Source organism: Medicago truncatula, chromosome 3 (genome assembly GCF_003473485.1).
Source record: "Medicago truncatula cultivar Jemalong A17 chromosome 3, MtrunA17r5.0-ANR, whole genome shotgun sequence".
Classification (NCBI taxonomy): domain Eukaryota; kingdom Viridiplantae; phylum Streptophyta; class Magnoliopsida; order Fabales; family Fabaceae; genus Medicago; species Medicago truncatula.
Window position 1 is genome coordinate 25,223,770 of NC_053044.1, and position 20,179 is coordinate 25,243,948.

Here is a 20,179-nt window from a genome sequence, read left to right on the forward strand (position 1 = left end):
TAGGTTTAGATCTTTTTGTTCGGTAACAAACTACATTACAAGCTTAGAGACTTTAGGATTTATCCTTTATTTTTTTTCTGAGTTAGGCATTGTAGGATGTTGCTTAATATTAAGTTTGGGGTTGCTATTGGAATTTGCAACCAATTAAGTTTGGGGTGGGGTACTAGAGAACAAAAGAAAAGAAAAAAAAAAAAAAAAAAAGAATAGAATGAAAAAGGGACAAAACATTGAAAAACCGAGTAACTTCAAGCTCGATTGTCCCAATTGTTATAAATAATCTCTGGTATCCTTGCAAGAATTGTTGTTCCAAAAGGTGAATGAATGATGGATTGAATTTTGTGCTTAACTTCCGTAGGAATGCCTAACTCAAATTTTGTGTAGCCTACTTATCCAAATATTATCCCACCTTCACCTAAGCCCCGTTATAACCCTTAAAGACCTCAAAGTGTGCATTGACATTGATTTTGATTGACGTTTAGAAACTTTTCAAGCTTATGGTAATATGTAGATTGCATGTCGACTGTGTGTGAACCCTTTCATTTGTTTGCGTGGAGTTGTGAATTGGTGGTTGCTAACAAGTCAAACTAGCTCATCTTTAGCTAGTAAGGTGTTGAACTTTTGGAGTACGATCACTTGACCAAGGTAATTGTTATTTTACTGTCATTTGTCAAATTTTCAAGTGAATTCCTTGAGGACAAGGAACGGTTCAAGTTTGGGGTTGTGATGACATCTTGTCATTACGTAATTTTTATGTACTTTTTATCACATTTTGGAGTTCACAAAGCTACTTATGCAGCAAGAAAAGCAGAAATAATGTAGAAAATACAAAGAAGCAAATCGTGACACGATTTCTAGAAAACGTGCCACGATTCCTAAAGACTTAATCCAGTTTCGACATTGAAGAAATCGTGTCACGATGGTCTAATCGTGACACGATTAGAGGAAACCCTAATTCAGTAATTTGCGATTCAAAGAGGATCGTGCCACGATTTACTTAAATCGTGTCACGATTTTAGGCGAAATTCTGTGCCTATTTAAGCTGAAGACTATTCTGAAAACAAGGGTTACGATTTGGAGAGAGCAAAGTGCGATTTTGAGACTACAAGACGGCAAGAAGGGCGATTTCTTCACTCTTTTACCAGTTCATGTATGTATTGATTCCTCTAATGATTATGTTATTTGTAAACACCATTATGAGTAGCTAAATCCATTAGAGGTTAGGTCTGAGATGATTCTTTGTTACCCTAATTGATCTATGTTGCTGTGAAACTTTATTATTTGTGAATGACAATCTAATTTTTATTCAATTCAATTGTTCTTAATGCTTTTTATATCCTGATCAAATATGAATATGATTTAGTGAGAACGAATGACTACTGACCATAGCTTTCGACTTAGACCTAATTGAATTGTTCTAATAAACATGGTTAGTCTAGGAATGGATAATCCTTTATTAGTGATATTAGGTTAACGTGCTTAAACCTTTAAAGGTTATTAGACCACCTAAGGAATTAGGGGCTGTAACCCTAGAAGAGGGTCCTAACTCAAGGGATTGATTAGGACTAATTTGTTAACTATCGTAAAACTAGTGACTCCTTCACAATAATAGGTGCAGTATACCAATTAGGGGAACATAGATGATTCGAAAGACCTAAACTCATCTCTCTCTTATTCTTTAAACCAAACTTTATTTTCTGTTATTGCTTATGCAAACAAATCAATCAATTGCCTAGCGGCAAATTAAAAGAACTTTTATACATCTTAAGTTACAACGTAATTGAATTATTGAGATTAAAACCAGTCCTCGTGGGAACGATATTTTTACTACTTCGATAGTATTTAGTACACTTGCTAAAATTATCTATCAGAGATCACAGAAAGAAGTGAAAGATATGGCTTCCAACGTTCTTTTGAACAAGGAACAAGCAATTCTAGAGGAAGCAGGAATGCCAAATGGAACGACCCTCGAGTGGCTGCTCTTTACATCGAGGAAGCTGAGGTTGTGGGATTTGAAGCGCCAAGAAAAAGATTGACTGATTGGTTGGTACAGGGAAGGGAAGAGCGCACTGTGGTGTCTGTGGTAGGAATGGGAGGGCAAGGAAAAACAACTCTAGCCAAGAAAGTTTTTGACAGCAAGGATATCATGGGACACTTTGATTGTCGTGTATGGATTACAGTGTCTCAATCATATAATTCTGAAGGATTGTTGAGAGACATGTTGCTAAAGGTTTGCAAACAAAAAGGAGTGACACTTCCCGAGGGTATTTCTCAAATGAATCGGGAGTCATTGACTGATGAAGTGAGAAATCACTTGCGGAAATCGAGGTACCTTGTCGTCTTTGATGATGTTTGGAATGAATTTTTTTGGAATGATATTAAATATGTTGCAATTGATTGTAAAAATGGAAGTAGGATATTTATAACAACAAGGAAAAAGAATGTTGTGGTGTCTTGTAAAGAGTCTTCTTTTATTGAGGTGCATGAACTGCAACCTTTAACTCTAGAACAATCTTTGGAGTTGTTCAATAAGAAAACATTCAAAATTGATTGTGATGGGTGTTGTCCAAACGAGCTCATTGGTATAGCTGATGAAATTGTTAAAAAATGCAGTGGTTTACCGCTAGCAATTGTTGCCATCGGTGGCCTTTTATCTACAAGAGAGAAAAATGTGTTTGAGTGGCAGAAATTTAGAGAACATCTGAATTCAGAGCTAAACACAAATGCACATCTAATTGGGATAGAAAAAATTTTAAGTTTAAGTTATGATGATTTGCCTTACTATCTCAAGCCATGCTTGTTGTATTTTGGAGTATATCCAGAAGATTATGAAGTTAAATCAAAGAGAGTGATTCGACAATGGATAGCTGAAGGGTTTGTAAGGGAGGAAAAGGAGAAGACTTTGCAAGAAGTGGCAGAGGGATATCTCATAGAGTTGATCAATAGAAGCCGGGTGCAAGTATCTTCACTTAAAATTGATGGCAAAGCTAAAGGATGTCGTGTTCATGATCTAATACGCAATATGATCCTTGAAAAAAGTGAGGATTTTAATTTTTGCAAGCATGTTAGTGATGATGGGCAAACATCCTTAAGTGGAATAGTTCGGCGCCTGTCAATAACAACCATTGACGATGTTTTCAAGGAGTGTATTGACAAATCTCATGTTCGGTCCCTATTTTGTTTTGGTATTAAACGAATGTCCCCGTCCTTTGATAGAGGAATCCCCACAAAGTACAGGTTACTGAAGGTTTTTGATTTTGAAGATTTTGTTATGAATAATATTCCTATGAATTTGGGAAATTTCATCCACTTGAAGTATTTAAGCATAATGATGTCAATTAATGCAGTTGAAGTAGTCCCAAAATCCATTGGCATGCTCCAGAACCTAGAGACCTTGGTTCTAAGGGGTCGATATTATTTTGAGTTGCCAAAGGAGATTAGGAAGCTTAGAAAGCTAAGACATCTTATCGGCACTGAACTGTCATTGATTCATTTAAAGGATGGTATTGGAGAGATGAAGTCCCTACAAACTCTGCGTTATGTTTCTTTAAACATGGATGGAGCAGCAGAGGTAATTAAAGCGCTAGGAAAGCTGAAGCTGATAAGGGATTTGGGGTTGCTTAATGTTCCTAAGGAAAATGAAAGCATTTTCTCTTCCTCAATCAATGAAATGCTGCACTTGGAGAAACTAAGTGAATAATATAACAGATGATAACTTCATTTGTTTGAATTTGATTTCACCGCCAACTAAGCTTCAAAAACTTATACTGAGAGGTAAGATAAAGGAGTTTCCAGAATGGATGTTAGATCTTCAAAATCTTACTGTGTTGAGGTTGGTGTGGCCGTATTCAGTCAAAGATCCATTGCAATCACTAAAAAGTTTGCAACACTTGTTGAGGTTGTTGTTGGTCCTTAGTAAGTATGAAGGTTTACAATTGCATTTTCAAGATGGAGGGTTTCAGAAACTAAAGGAACTGGAAGTTAGTGATTGCATTGAATTGAGAGAAATTATTATTGACAAAGGATCAATTCCTTCTTTAAAAGCTCTTAGTTTAATAGACCTTCATAATCTGAAGAATATACCCACTGGCATACAACACTTGGAGAAGCTTGAAGAGCTCTGGATTGCTGGTGTGGATGATGAATTTGGGAAGCGCAGTTCTACTGAAGATTGGAATTGGATCATGGAGCATGTTTCACTTGTAAAAAAATTTATTCCAGGAATTTGATAGAAATTAAAAACCCAAGGACTTAGAAATCACGCTTTATCATACTCCAGGTGTGCTTTTTCTTCCTATAACTTATTTTTGTACTAATATTTACTGTTTTCCATATGTATGAGAATTTTGAATGTCCATTCATCAAAATACAAGCTTTATTATTTTAACTCAGCATCGCCAATTATGTATCCCCCAAGGGCTAGTTTTCTATAACCCTTTTGTTGTGCTTTGATAGGTGATGGACTTCAACTTCAAGTGCGATGGCAATTCAGATTCTCCACATGGAATTTGGGATTTATGTTTCTCAATTAATAAATAAAATGTGTGATCGTTCTTTAACATTGGTGTATTAAATATCTAAATTGTTTGTAATTGTAATTGTTGCTTTCGTGAATTGTGAGACCTTATTTTTCTATTGATTTCCTTTCTTTGTTGGTGTAATAAAAATGAAGTTTTATGTAATTTGGAATATTCTTTTCTATTTGGGTTAATAAAAATGATGTTTTATATGTAATTGGCGTAATAAAAAAATACACACCACTCATCCATAGTATCACCTTTAACAAAAAGTAGAATAAAGATCTTCTGCCTTGACTTGTCGCTTTTTTTTAGAACTGATACTAGACTATAATGTGAATTTTGTAACATGTATCAAATGTGAATACATATTAGGTTATACACTATGCAAAAGGATTTAGAGTGGGAGAAAATGTTGAAGAGTAGCAGTACATTATTAAGAAGAATAACAAAACAAATTTAGGAGCCACAACTATGCATTGATTCTATTAGTGGAAGGTCTCATTATAAGTTACATGTGAAGGGCATGATCATTGTATAGTGATAGGGCAATGAAGTGTTCACAATCATAAAATTTAACAGTAAGTTAATTTTCGTTCATAAACTCTCAAACTTGCATTGAGAGTGGATGAACCTTGTTCCAGTTGCCTGAAATCCATAAGTTATTGAAATACAATAAAATAAAGCCAAACTGTTTTCATATAAAATGTAAATTGTTTTCATAAGCTATTTTGAAGAGATGATGGAAATAAGATGAAAATAGACTATTTTTCATAAACATGTGGGATTTGAACACTATTTTTCACGATCCTCGTCTGGCAACTTTGATTTTGAGTCTATGAGCATAATCATTGAATTGACACACAAAAACTTTCTGTAACAAAACTTTTTAAAAAATTTAAGAGGATTCACACTTCTCATCATTGGTATCACCTATATATATAAATATATGTTCATTAAACAAAACAAAAATTAGACTCCAAAAACACTACATAAAGTACCCAGATTATAAAAATGGAAAGTTTTTTAATATGTCAAAAAGAAACCCAGAAGAAAAATGAAAACAGTCCAAGAAATTTCGGTCCGAAGAACCATTACACGGGCACTGGTTAGCAAGATTGTCATACTTTGAATGACCTCACCCACAACAAAATATGTGTACTAGGTAGAAGAGGATAAAATTGTAAAATGTTCCTTCCGTCCCACAATAAGTGATGATTCGTTTGTAAAAACAATTGTCCCAAAATGAACGACTCATTTCACTTTTTAAAGAAATACTAATTACTTATTCCAATTATATATTCTAATTAATATTAATTGCATCACCCTCGATTTAATATTTTCTAATTTACATTTATGATAACGATAAATGATTGTTCAAAAAATAAATGATAATGAAGAATGTATTAATACTTCACAATGGTATTTAAAACCATTTTTCTCTATCATACATTTTACTTTACATATTTGAACTGATTAATATTTTAATACGTGTGAAATGATTAAATGATTCAGTAATTTTAGGATAAAGAGAGTAATAATTAGTGAATTGAATTAATTAGTCATTCAATCTCAAACCCTTCGAATTGTAGAGGATTCAAAATGAAGGTAAGTAGTAGAATAGGATGGAATAGATACCATCAAATTCCAACCCATTGCGTTCTTTTTTTTTAATATCGAAATAATGGAACATAATACCATTCCATGACAAAGCACTCCATTACATTCTATTTTCTATACCACCAGTTCAAACAAAGACTTAAGTGTGTTTGATCTTTTAAAAGATACTCTATCTGTTCCATATTATGGACAAAGTTGATTTTATCACATACGTTGATAGAAATTTAGCAAATGTATCAAAACTATTGAATAATTAGAAATTCATATCCACGAGGACTATTGTTAAGTTTTAACTCAACAATTTCGTTAAAATAAGGATATAATAAATTTTATAGTTTGCCCTAGGCAGTCAAATTTGGTGCATAAAATGTAAATAGAACGCAATTAACTTGGTTTGAAATTTATACTAAAACATATGATTAAGCCTCAGATTCCTCCATTGCTTATGTGAATAGTTCGTCTCTCTTTGCTCTCAATGTGAAATAAATCATTTCAATGGACTAACTAATTAGCTTGAGAATAATGGAATGTGTTTGAAATGTAAAACCAAACATAATATAACTGGGTGGCTGAGTATTTTTACCATCATGGTTCATGCAGCAGGGAAAAGTGGAAATGGGAATCAACCTTTATACTGTACAGTAAAAACAATACAACAAACAAATGTGAAAGGAAGAAAAAGTGTTGCTATAATTGTTTTCTGTCGGTTGAAATATAATTGGTCTTTCTTCTACTTTTTTGTGCTCTGCAATTTTATATGTCTAAACATTTCAGATGCTTTCTGGTTTATCTCTAAAGTTGAGTTACGTTGCTAAATTAATTTTAAGATGACCACTTCTGATATTAAATTATTAATTTTTATGTTGCTAAATCATTAATTAAGTTGAGAAGAACCACTCACTCTAAAACTGACTCTCATATTGGGTGCAGTAGGTATCAACACTTTATGTGGGATCCATTTTTAAAGTTTCTATACATTGATTTCATCTATAATAAGAGAATGAATATTAAAGTGAGTGTTCCAAACGATCCTCGTTTAACTATTCATTCCCATAATCTGTCATCATTCATAAGGAGGACTAATCAATATTGTTAAAGTATTACATCTACAGCTATTGCTTAACTTGCCTCAAAATATTAAAGAATGACCAGGGCAAACTCAAAGTCTTCCTCTCAATATAGAGCCAAACCGCAATTATTCACACGACATCATCAATATGAAAAGCAGGATCATTTATCTTTACAGATGTGCAGGGTCCATAATCTTGCTTTTTGGTACCCCAAATATTGTTTGGTCACCTTTACAGAAGTGCAGGGTCATATTTTAAAATTATGAATCTCAACTTTATTTTTTGTGAGTATGACTTGACAAAATTATTTGTGCCACTGTTGAGATGATTTTGAAAGTTTATTCCAAAAAATGTGAGTACATATCTAATAATTTGTTTATTTGATTTCCCTCTAATTTGTTTGTTACGCCTTGAGAGTCTAACCCCTTTCGCTGCACCCAACGTACATATATCGGTAAATATCTAATAATTTAATTACAATCATAATAAATTTTTAATCGATTAAACTAATTTTTTTAATTTTTTCTCTCAAATTTTAATGTTTACATTCTTTTGAAATAGATGTGAGTTATCCCTTTCTTCATAATAGAAGTTAACACACTTTACCAATTCCCATTTATTGGATACATGGCAATTGCTTTATTCCCATTTATAGAAGTTGCCTATTCCCATTTAGTGTACAGAAGGCATTTGCCTTATTCTTTTTTTCATTATAGAAATTGCGCAAAATAAGTCTCAAGAAAAAACAAACTGTCTATTCTTCAATTCATATAGAGAAACATCAATAATCAGAGCTTGACTCATGGCGGAAATGGCGGTGTCTTTAGTTGTTGACCAACTACTTCCACTGTTAACGGAAGAAGCCAAGCTGTTGAGAGGCGTTCACAAGGAGTTCGCAGAGATTAAAGATGAACTGGAAAGCATTCAAGCATTCCTGAAGGATGCTGATAAAAGAGCAGCAGGAGCTGAAGGAGACAACACCGGTGAAGGAGTCAAAATATGGGTGAAGCAACTTAGGGAGGCAGCTTTTCGCATAGAAGATATCATTGATGATTATTTGATCCAGTTAGGACAGCAACCTCGAGATCCTGGATGTATAGATTTACTTCATAAGCTCAAAACTATGATCCCTCGTCGTCGAATAGCATCTGAGATACAAGATGTTAAGACATCTGTTCGTGGGATCACAGAAAGAAGTGAAAGATATGGCTTCCAACGTTCTTTTGAACAAGGAACAAGCAATTCTAGAGGAAGTAGGAATGCCAAATGGCACGACCCTCGAGTCGCTGCTCTTTACGTTGAGGAAACTGAGGTTGTGGGATTTGAAGCACCAAGACAAAGATTGATTGATTGGATGGTACAGGGAAGGGAAGAGCGCACTGTGGTGTCTGTGGTAGGAATGGGAGGGCAAGGAAAAACAACTCTAGCCAAGAAAGTTTTTGACAGCAAGGATATCATGGGACACTTTGATTATCGTGTATGGATTACAGTGTCTCAATCATATAATTCTGAAGGATTGTTGAGAGACATGTTGCTAAAGGTTTGCAAAGAAAAAGGAGTGACACCTCCCGAGGGTATTTCTCAAATGAATCGGGAGTCATTGACTGATGAAGTGAGAAATCACTTGCGGAAATCGAGGTACCTTGTTGTCTTTGATGATGTTTGGAATGTACATTTTTGGGATGATATTGAATTTTCTGTAATTGATAGTAAAAATGGAAGTAAGATATTTATAACAACAAGAAACATGGATGTTGTGTTGTCTTGTAAAAAATCTTCTTTCATTGAGGTGCTTGAGCTGCAACCTTTAACTCAAGAACAATCATTGAAGTTGTTCAATAAGAAGGCATTCAAATTTGACTACGGAGGGTCTTGTCCCAAAGAGCTCATTGGTATAGCTAATGAAATTGTTAAAAAGTGAAAGGGTTTGCCACTAGCAATTGTTGCTATTGGTGGACTTTTATCTACAAGAGAGAAAAATGTGTTTGAGTGGCAGAGATTTAGAGAAAATTTAAATTTAGAGCTAAAGACAGATACACATCTAATTGGGATAAAAGAAATTTTAAGTTTAAGTTATGATGATTTGCCTTACTATCTCAAGCCATGCTTGTTGTATTTTGGAGTATATCCAGAAGATTTTGAAGTTAAATCAAAGAGAGTGACTCGACAATGGATAGCTGAAGGGTTTATGAAGGAGGAAAAGGGAAAGACAATGGAAGAACTGGCTGAGGGATATCTAATAGAGTTGATCCATAGAAGCCTGGTTCAAGTATCCTCGCTTAGAATTGATGGCAAAGCTAAAGGTTGTCGTGTTCATGATCTAATACGCGATATGATCCTTCAAAAAAATAAGGATTTTAATTTTTGCAAGCATATTAGTGATGATGGACAGACATCCTTAGGTGGAATAATTCGGCGCTTATCAATAACAACAATTGACGATGTTTTCAGGGAGTGTATTAATGGATCTCATGTTCGGTCCCTATTTTGTTTTGGAAATAAAGAAATATCCACGTCCTTTTCAAGAGAAATCCCGACAAAGTACAGGTTATTGAAGGTTCTTGATTTTGAAGATTTTCTGATGAAGAATATTCCTAATAACTTGGGAAATTTCATCCACTTGAAGTATTTAAGCTTCAAGAGTTCAAATTCTGGAGTTAAAGTCCCAAAACCCATTGGCATGCTCCAGAACCTAGAGACCTTGGTTGTAAGGGGTGAATATTTTATGGAGTTGCCAAAGGAGATTAGCAAGCTTAGAAAGCTAAGGCACCTTATCGGCCACCGACTATCTTTGATTCAATTAAAGGATGGTATTGGAGAGATGAAGTCCCTACAAACTCTGCGTCGTGTTTCTTTAGATATGGATGGAGCAGCAGAGGTAATTAAAGGGTTAGGAAAGCTGAAGCTGATAAGGGATTTGGGGTTGCTTGAGGTTCATAAGGAAAATGAAAGAATTTTCTCTTTCTCAATCAATGAAATGCAGCATTTGGAGAAACTAAGAGTTCTTAATTTTAAATATAATAACTTTGTTGATTTGAATTTGATTTCACCACCAACTATGCTTCAAAAACTTATACTAAACGGCAGGTTAAAGGAGTTTCCAGAGTGGATGTTCGCTCTTCAAAATCTTACTGTGTTGAGGTTGGTGTGCCCGTATTCAGTAAAAGATCCATTGCAATCACTAAAAAGTATGCAACACTTGTTGATCTTATTGTTAGACCTTAGTATGTATAAAGGTTTACATTTGCATTTTCAAGATGGATGGTTTCAGAAACTAAAGGAACTGAGAGTTGATCATTCATATAAATTGAGAGAAATTATCATCGACAAAGGATCAATGCCTTCTTTGAAAACTCTTAGTTTAATGAGGCTTTTCAATCTGAAGAATATACCCACTGGCATCCAACACTTGGAGAAGCTTGAAGAGCTCTGGATTGCTGGTGTGGATGATGAATTTGGGGAGCGCAGTTCTACTGAGGATTGGAATTGGATCATGGATCATGGAGCTAATATTTATTCTAAAGATTTTAACAAAATTAAAAAGTCAAGGACTTAGAAATCCTGCTATATCATACTCCAGGTGTGCTTTTTCTTCCTATAACTTATTTTTCATACTAATATTTACAATATTTTATATGAATGAAAAAATTTAATGTAGTTATCAAAATACAAGTTTTATTTTTCTTCAGTTTTATGCTTTATTATTTTAACTCAGCATCGCCAATTATGAGGTTCTGTTATGGATCCACCAAGGGCTAGTTTTCTATAACCCTTTCGTTTCAAAGATTCTGAATTTTGCAGTGTATAGTACTGTGATAATTTGCTGTGATTTGGTAGGTGATGGACTTCAACTTGGAGTGCAGTGGCAATTGAGATTCTCGACGTGGACATTTTACTACAACACTTTGAGATTTGTGTTTCTCAATAAATAAATAAAATGTGTGATCGTTCTTTAACATTGGTGTATTAAATATCTAAATTGTTTGTAACTGTAATTGTTGCTTTCAAGAATTGTGAGACCTTATTTTTCATTTCATTTACTTTTCTGTTATGGTGTAATAAAAATGATGTGTTATGTAATTTGTGTAATAAGAAAAGTACAACATATAAATGTGAAACGAGGGTGAAAAAAGAAGATGATGTGATTGTAAAGCTTAGGATATGGATATTTGCCAAACATCTTGCCGTAAAATCTTGTCGTAAGAGATTTCAGAGTTGAAGAAAATACTGAAGAGCAACAATATATTATTAAGAAGAACAAAAGAAGCAACTATGCATTGGTTGAGGAAGGTCACATTATTTAGAAGCAATCGCATAATAGAGATTTTGTGTTGAATAAATAAATAAAATGTGTGATCGTTCTTATAACTCCCTCCACATGCGCCCAATTAATTGATACAGAATAATAGCATTCTCACGCCGACGAGAAGACATAATGCCAATGTTTACTGGTATTTAGTTTTGACATAATGAATAAATTGGAAGTAAAGGAATGAAGCTAGATGAAATGTGATTCTTAACGTCATTGATACGACCTTCGAAGTTTTGAGAGTGTTGTCTATACAATACAACAAACAGATGTGAAAGAAGAAGAAAATGATGATACAATTGTTTTCGGTCATCCATTGTATCACCTCTACCAGATGTGAAGAGACCCATCTGTCCATGTTGCGGTCTTTCTGCTGGTCAATTTGTCGATTTGCTTGCTTCTGGATTTCATAGTAATTAAAATGTCTAGCTGAATAGCATGTGTATATGTCATATGTGTATCTAAATCTAATGTGTCTGAGGCGCATGATACAAATTTAACATCATGGAGTGTTGGACAGTAAACTGTGAATGTTACAGCAGTCACACAATCTGCACTTTTTCTTTATAGGTTTTGGCATTTGCCCTGCCATGTTTCTGTTTCACTCTTTCTTCCTCTCAATATTAATGTTTAGATAAGTTTAAATGTTCCTAGTTGTTGTTCCTTCATCTTAGTTTAGGCAATGAGTATAGTTGCTATAGTTGCGCTCACTATTATGAAAACGTGAGTTATAGGGTATGTTTGTTTTACAGATTTTTCTTTGGTAATGAAATAGTTGCATTGATATTGGAGGCATCAAGTTGGTACTTGTTGATTGAGCTTTTCTTATGAATTATCTCACCAATTTATCAATTAAGGCCTTCTCAATGATTGTTTTTGTATTTGAATGAAGGAAACATGTGTGCTTATCAATGAAAATGTGCTTCTCATTTCCATAATTTAAATTGCCTGACTAATTTAAAATTTAGTTGCACTCTGATGAGTCAATAATGAGTCATTAATTAATGTCTTTTATTTAATATTTAAGTTTATTTTAATTAAATTTAATATGTTTTTATTTCCTTCTAGAACTATTTTACTTCAATTGCAAGTTATTTTATTTTAGGAACAAATATTTGAAAGATGGAGTCTTGGAGCAAAAGAAAGGAGAATTGGAGCTTGTTCATGCCAAAAATATGAAATCTCATACAAAAATATCTTGTGCAAAGAATTTGGAGATCTTGTACAAAAATATAACAAGTGACGCGCCCCATATTACCCTTTTGCTTCTTCGACAAAGCTGCCTATTTTTGTATTTCTGACCTAGAGTCCATGGTTTCTTGTGCGATTTAATTCTTGGGGCTCAAGTCAATGTTAGACTATAAATAGAGTAGTCATCTAGTTTGTAGAACCATATTTTGTTCTTGGAATAAAAGTTCACCTTTATTTTATCGTTATTTGCTTTTATGTTCTTCTTCTTCTTCTCTTCTATGTCTACAATGAACGTGGGTGAGTGGACTCTTCTTGTCTTGGGATTGTTGGATAAGTCTAATGACCTAATCCTAATCAAACCAAGCCTCGAACCCTAATTTTATGTAAATCTACTTTCTAATCTAATTTCACCGTTTTTATAATGAATTAACAAATACCAAACTCATAATGCGACATCGGAGGGTTAGTATTTGTTAATTCATCATCACAAATATCAATTCATAATGCGAGGGAGCTTTGATATTGAAACAAGTGAAATTAGACAAGGATTGCGAAACATGAGAATAGTCTAGCAAACCTACAAATAAAGTTTCGTTCTTCAAGATTCTAATAGCAATCAACCATGAGAATAGGCGTGGTTTCTAGAGGAACACACTCAATGACTTCGAGAGAAGCTTTGATACGCTTAAGAGAAACTTGTCTTTAGAAAGTAGGTCCAATATAAAGTTTAGGTTTATGGTTTGGTTTGTGAAGGTTTTGTCATCAAGATGAACCAATAATCACAAGACGCTTTTTTATTATTACTGTTATTTTCTAAACCGTTAAAAATCACAACTTTATAACTCCTTATTGAAAGTTAATTGAATTCAAAACTCCTTGTCGGAACGATAGTCTCTTTTTACTTCTTCGGTAGAACCGTGCACTTGCGGTTTTACTCATCACACTCACTTCTAGATTTTATGGTAATTATAACGCTTTGCTGAATTGCATGTGTTTGTCAAATGTATTTCCATTGTTCCCGTTCAATAAGTTATAGAATGATTTAAATTCATGTGGTCTTCATATCTTTATCTAGAGATGTGTTGGACAGTAGAGTGTGAGTATTAGCAGGTTATCTCTTAACTACAACTGACAACATTTAGTAATTGTAGGCTGATGTAAAAATTTAGAGATTTATTGTTACAGCAAGTGGTATTGATTGGTGACATTAACCACTGTTACTGAATCAGAAGGTACTTAACCCGTCTTGCAGACAAATGTTGCACTGTGTTATAGGGTTGGTCTGTTTTACAGATTATATCCTTGGTAATGAAATAGTTGCATTGATATTGGAGGCATAAAATTGGTACTTATTGATTGAACATTTCTTATGGGATATCCCGTCAATTGACTAGCTCCTCCATTTCATTGCTGTTGAACTCAATTAAGGACATTATTTGTTTGTTTTGGTATTTGAAAGGAAAAAACATGTGATTTTCTCAATGGAAATAGAGAAGTACTTCCAGGTTAAGAATATTGGAATGTTTGTCAAATGTAAAACCAAACATAATATAACTGTGTGCGTGAGTATTGCTTCTACATCATGATTCACGCAACAGGATTAAGTTTATATTAGAATCGATTCTTACGCTATGGATAGATATTTAATTTGATACTGCACAGTAAAAAATAAAACAAATGTAAAAGGAGGAAGAAAAAAAGATGCTTTAATTGTTTTTTGCTTCTTCTGTTTTCTTTCTAGTAAAACCTAGGATATGGCAATTTGCAAAATGATGTATTTTGGACAATGGAAATGGATGAATTGTGTCACAATAGAGTGGAACAGGAGCAGCAGGCATGCATTTCAGCTATTGTAAGATGTACATAAGACATTTTGCTAGCTTATACAAAAGGCATGCTTTACGGATTGCCATTCAGTGGATGGCAGGAAATTGCTTATTCCTTTGTTTACTAGCTTATACAAAATAGATGCCTTATTCTTTTCTTCATGATACAAAAGACATGCCTTATTCCTTCCTTCATGATTAAAGTTGCCTTATTCCTTTGTTACTTCAGGCTTTACCGATTCCCATTTAGTGGATAGAAAGCAATTTCCTTATTCCATTTTTTCATAATTGAAATTCCTCAAAATAACCTCTCAAGCAAAACAAACTGTGTAGTCTTCAGTTTATATTGAAAAACATTAATATTCAGAACTTGACTAATAGCAGAAATGGCGGTGTCATTAGTTGTTGACCAACTACTTCCGTTGTTAAGGAAGGAAGCCAAGCTGTTGAGAGGCGTTCACAAGGAGTTCGCAGAGATTAAAGATGAACTGGCAAGCATTCAAGCATTCCTGAAGGATGCTGATAAAAGAGCAGCAGGAGCTGATGGAGACAACACCAATGAAGGAGTCAAAATATGGGTGAAGCAACTTAGGGAGGCAGCTTTTCGCATAGAAGATATCATTGATGATTATTTGATCCAGGTAGGACAACAACCTCGCTATCCTGGATGTATAGCTTTACTTCATAAGCTCAAAACTATGACCCTCGTCGTCGAATAGCATCTAAGATTCAAGATCTTAAGACATCTGTTCATGGGATCACAGAAAGAAGTGAAAGATATGGCTTCCAACGTTCTGTTGAACAAGGAACAAGCAATTCTAGAGGAAGCAGGAATACCAAGTGGTATGACCCTCGAGTGGCTGCTCTTTACGTCAAGGAAGCTGAGGTTGTGGGATTTGAAGTACCAAGAAAAAGATTGATTGATTGGATGGTAAAGGGAAGGGAAGAGCGCACTGTGGTTTCTCTGGTAGGAATGGGAGGGCAAGGAAAAACAACTCTAGCCAAGAAAGTTTTTGACAGCAAGGATATCATTGGACATTTTGATTGTCGGGTATGGATTACAGTGTCTCAATCATATGATGTTGAAGGGTTGTTGAGGGAAATGTTGCTAAAACTTTACAAACAAAAAGGAGACAATCCCCATCAGAGTATTTATCAAATGGATCGAGGAACATTGACTGATGAAGTGAGAAATTACCTGCAGAAAAAGAGGTTCATTGTTGTATTTGATGATGTTTGGAATGAACATTTTTGGCATGATATTGAATTTGCTGCAATTGATAGTAAAAATGGAAGCAGGATATTTATAACAACAAGGATAATGGATGTTGCGGTGTCTTGTGAAAAATCATCTTTCACTGAGAAGCTTGATTTGCAATGTTTAACTCATGAACAATCTTTGGAGTTGTTCAACAAGAAGGCATTCAAATTTGACCATGGGTGTTGCCCAAAAGAGCTCGTTGGTATATCTAATGAAATTGTTAAAAAATGCAATGGTTTACCGCTAGCAAATGTTGCCATCGGTGGACTTTTATCTACAAGAAAGAAAAATGTGATTGAGTGGCAGAGATTCAGAGAAAATCTAAATTTAGAGCTGATAAAAGAAATTTTAAGTTTAAGTTATGATGATTTGCCTTACTATCTCGAGTCATGCTTGTTGTATTTTGGAGTATATCCAGAAGATTATGAAGTTAATTCAAAGCGAGTGATTCGACAATGGATAGCAGAAGGGTTTGTGAAGGAGGAAAAGGGGAAGACTTTGGAAGAAGTGGCAGAAGGATATTTATCAGAGTTGATCCATAGAAGCCTGGTTCAAGTATCTTCACTTAGAATTGATGGCAAAGCTAAAGGATGTCGTGTTCATGATCTAATACACAATATGATCCTTGAAGAAAGTGAGGATTTTAATTTTTCCAAGCATATTAGTGATGAAGGACGGACATCCTTAGGTGGAATAGTTTGGCGCCTATCAATAACAACTACTGACGATGCTTTCAGGGAGTGTATTGACCGATCTCATGTTTGGTCACTTTTTTGTTTTGGAAATAAAGAAATATCCATGACTTTTTCTAGAGAAATCCCTACAAAGTACAGGTTATTGAAGGTTCTTGATTTTGAAGATTTTCTGATGATGAACATTCCTAATAACTTGGGATATTTCATCCACTTGAAGTATTTAAGCTTCAAGATATCATATGAGGAGGTTAAAGTCCCAAAATCCATTGGCATGCTCCAGAACCTAGAAACCTTGGTTATAAAGAATACAAAAATTCTTGAATTGCCAAAGGAGATTAGGAAGCTTAGAAAGCTAAGACATCTTATGGGGGTCGACTGTCTTTGATTCAATTAAAGGATGGTATTGGAGAGATGAAGTCCGTACAGACTCTGCGTAATGTTTCTTTAGATATGGATGGAGCAGAAGAGGTAATTAAAGCGTTAGGAAAGCTAAAGCTGATAAGGGATTTGGCGTTGCTGGATGTTCATAAGGAAAATGGAAGCATTTTATCTTCCTCAATCAACGAAATGCAAAACTTGGAGAAACTAAGAGTTAAAACTTTTAAAGATGATAACTTCGTTGATTTGAATTTGATTTCACCGCCAACTATGCTTCAAAAACTTTTGCTACAAGGGTGGTTAAAGGAGTTTCCAGAATGGATATTAGATCTTCAAAATCTTACTGAGTTGGTGTTGGCGTGGCCGTATTCAGATAAAGATCCATTGCAATCACTAAAAAGTTTGCAACACTTGTTGAGCTTGTACTTAGACCTTAGTAAGTATGAAGGTTTACATTTGCATTTTCAAGATGGATGGTTTCAGAAATTAAAGTAACTGACTATTGGATCTGGATTTAGTGATAGCATTGAATTGAGAGAAATTATTATCGATAAAGGATCAATGCCTTCTTTGAAAACTCTTCGTTTAATGAGCGTTCCTAATCTGAAGAATATACCCACTGGCATCCAGCATATCTGGATTTCCGAGGTGGATGATGAATTTGGGGATCTCAGTTCTACTGAGGATTGGAATTGGATCTTGGATCATGTGCCCCCTGTAAAAATTTATTCTGAAGAAGGCAGAAAAATTAAAAAAAAAGTCAAGGACTTAGAAATCAGGCTTTATCATAGTCCAAGTGAGCTTTTTCTTCCTATAACTTATTTTTGTACTTATATTTACTGTTTTCCATATGCATGAAATTTTTAATGTTCATTCATCAAAATACAAGCATTATTATTTTAACTCAGCATCGCAAATTATGAGGTCCTGTTATGGATCCACAAAGTGCTAGTTTTCTATAACCCTTTTTTTCCTAAGATTCTGAATTTTGCAGTGTATAGTGGGCTAATTTTCTGTGATTTGGTAGATGGACTTCAACTTCGAATGCAATGGCAATTCAGATTCTTCACGTGGACATTTTACTACATCACTTTGGGATTTGTGTTTCTCTATAAATAGATAAAATGTGTGATTGTTGTTTAACATTGGTGTATTAAATATCTAATTTGTTTGTAATAGTAATTGTTGCTTTCAAGAATTGTGAGACCTTATTTTTCTGTTGATTTCCTTTCTATGTTGGTGTAATGAAAATGAAGTTTTACGTAATTTTTAATATGCTTTTAAGTAATCACATAATAGACGAGGATTTAGTGTTAAAGAAATTTAACATAAAAAGGGTGAGAAAATGCTATTGAAGTCCCTCAATTTAGCACCATCAAACAGACGAGCCATATTGTTGCATAATTGGATTTGATGGGTTGTACTTGCCTTCGATATAAGGGTGAGAAAACGACTTATGGACATATGTCATAAGTTGCTTCCATACGTTCTCTTCCAATAGTCCCACAAGTGTGTGTGCCAGTAGATAAGCTCAAATAAGTAATCCAAACAAGTCGATGTTCTTGTCAAGAAATGAAATTAGGCTTAAGCAGCAATCAAAACAAGTCTAAGTATTGATTAGTTAAAAAATTTGCTGTGATATGGCAGGTTTTGAACTTCCACTTTAAGTACTATGCCAAAATTAGGGACTTCTTACTACAGCACTTAGGGATTTATGTTCCTCAATAACAAAAATTATGTGTTTTTTATTTGATTTGATATTTGAGTTGTTTGTAATCGTAATTGTTGCTTTCAAGAATTGTGAGAACTTACTTTTCACTATTTTGGTGAAAGAAAAGTGAAACTGTATGTAATTTTTGATTAGTTGACTTTAATGTAAATTTTATAACATCTATCTAATGTGGATACATAATAGGCTTATATATCCTAGAAGTAGAGAAGGATTAATAAAACAATTTGTTGAAGGTGGTTAGAAGTTCGTTAATCTGGCAAAGGTTGAGTCCATATTAAATCAAATAAGGCCGTCGATAGTTGAGTAAAATCTTGTAGAAAGAGAATTTAGAGTAGAAGTAAAAGAAAATGTCTAAGAATAACAATGCCTTTTTATAAAAGTTCAGAAACTTCTGCCTTGATTCTGAACTGGTTCAAAATTATGTCACAAATAAGTGTTAGTCCCATATAACAAGCTGGTGAAGCCGGTTATAACAATTCCATTTCATTACCAACTTTTACAGAAGTCAATGTCATTTCTCCATGATAATAACTTAAATAGAAGAGTTTCTGTAATCATTCCATACCTTCTAAATTCTTAGTTTTCGCTATACGACAACAAGGGGATTGGACCGGCTGTGACGATGCAGAAGACTTCCAACCTTTATTTCTTGCATCAACTCTCATACGCACTCCTATTAAATTAAAGGAATTAGGAAGCGATCTGAGTAGTTCTGGTAGTGTCCTGGCAGACAATGAGCGCTTGTCTGGTATCGAATGAGTTCCCATTTCTTCTCAGAATAGAGAGGAATCAGATCGAAGTAATGTTTTTTGAAAGAAAAAAAAAACTTATTTCCAGGATAACAGAGTGGATTTAGGAGCAAATTATGGCATGAGAGGACCAATGAGAAAAAACATGTTGGATGCATTCGTTCGCTAGCAGGGTTCGGACGGATATGACATTGCATGTCATCATCATGGGAACCTCATCATCGCATGTATCCTCGGGTCCCAACAGTGGAGATCGATATTTTATTTATTTATTTATTTATCATTGAAAACGAAGAAGTCTGAGGATGGCCTACGGTGCGCATGCAGCACCTGTTTTCTGTTGATCAAGAGTAGCACAACTGAAGCTAAACCTTCGTTTCGGCAATACGCGCCCGGAAGAGAGAGACAGGTAGCTGTAGAATGTTTCAGTTTATGCTCCTATCTACTATCTGGATTTACCAAAAAAGATGTACGGTCTAATGAGGCTACTTTGAAATATTTACTCGTGGTTGGGGAAAGTTCTTCTATTACCGTTCATGGTTTCTCTTGGCTATATGGTTTGTCCGGGAAATGTAAATGAATGAAACGGAAATTATAGTTTGACATGACATCTTTTTTTTTAACCAAATGTCGTAAACAACATAGATATCATTCAATATTATAGTTCACTGTTATTGGTGGAACTTCCCTTGAATTGAACCAGTCATGGAACTCTCCATTTAGATGTTTAGGTTCTAGAATTCCATCTCTTGTTAGGGGTTTCAGTTCGAAGGTCATCAAAATGTGGTGTATGTTCATCTCTCTCGACCATTTCAGGTTCAAGGGGAGGGAGCT

The 20,179-nt window shown here is 34.4% G+C and overlaps 2 protein-coding genes and 1 pseudogene across 3 annotated transcripts; all 3 read left to right on the forward strand.

Annotated features, from left to right (window-relative positions):
* The first annotated feature begins 208 nt into the window (after positions 1 to 208).
* On the forward strand, positions 209 to 3,697 carry LOC25490708 (disease resistance protein RPM1). Its single transcript, XM_039831997.1, has 2 exons — positions 209 to 239; positions 1,869 to 3,697. Exons 1-2 carry the CDS (start codon positions 209 to 211, stop codon positions 3,695 to 3,697), a joined length of 1,860 nt encoding a protein of 619 aa, XP_039687931.1.
* A 4,009-nt stretch (positions 3,698 to 7,706) lies between these two features.
* On the forward strand, positions 7,707 to 11,240 carry LOC25490709 (disease resistance protein RPM1). Of its 2 annotated transcripts, none has more exons than XM_039831191.1 (2): positions 7,707 to 10,784; positions 11,042 to 11,240. In XM_039831191.1, exon 1 carries the CDS (start codon positions 9,393 to 9,395, stop codon positions 10,758 to 10,760), a length of 1,368 nt encoding a protein of 455 aa, XP_039687125.1. In that variant the 5' UTR covers positions 7,707 to 9,392; the 3' UTR covers positions 10,761 to 10,784; positions 11,042 to 11,240. Both variants share the same exon structure in this region, with proteins under 2 accessions (XP_039687125.1, XP_039687126.1).
* Positions 11,241 to 14,490: 3,250 nt separating this feature from the next.
* On the forward strand, positions 14,491 to 19,355 carry LOC120579565 (disease resistance protein RPM1-like; annotated as a pseudogene).
* Positions 19,356 to 20,179: the final 824 nt, after the last annotated feature.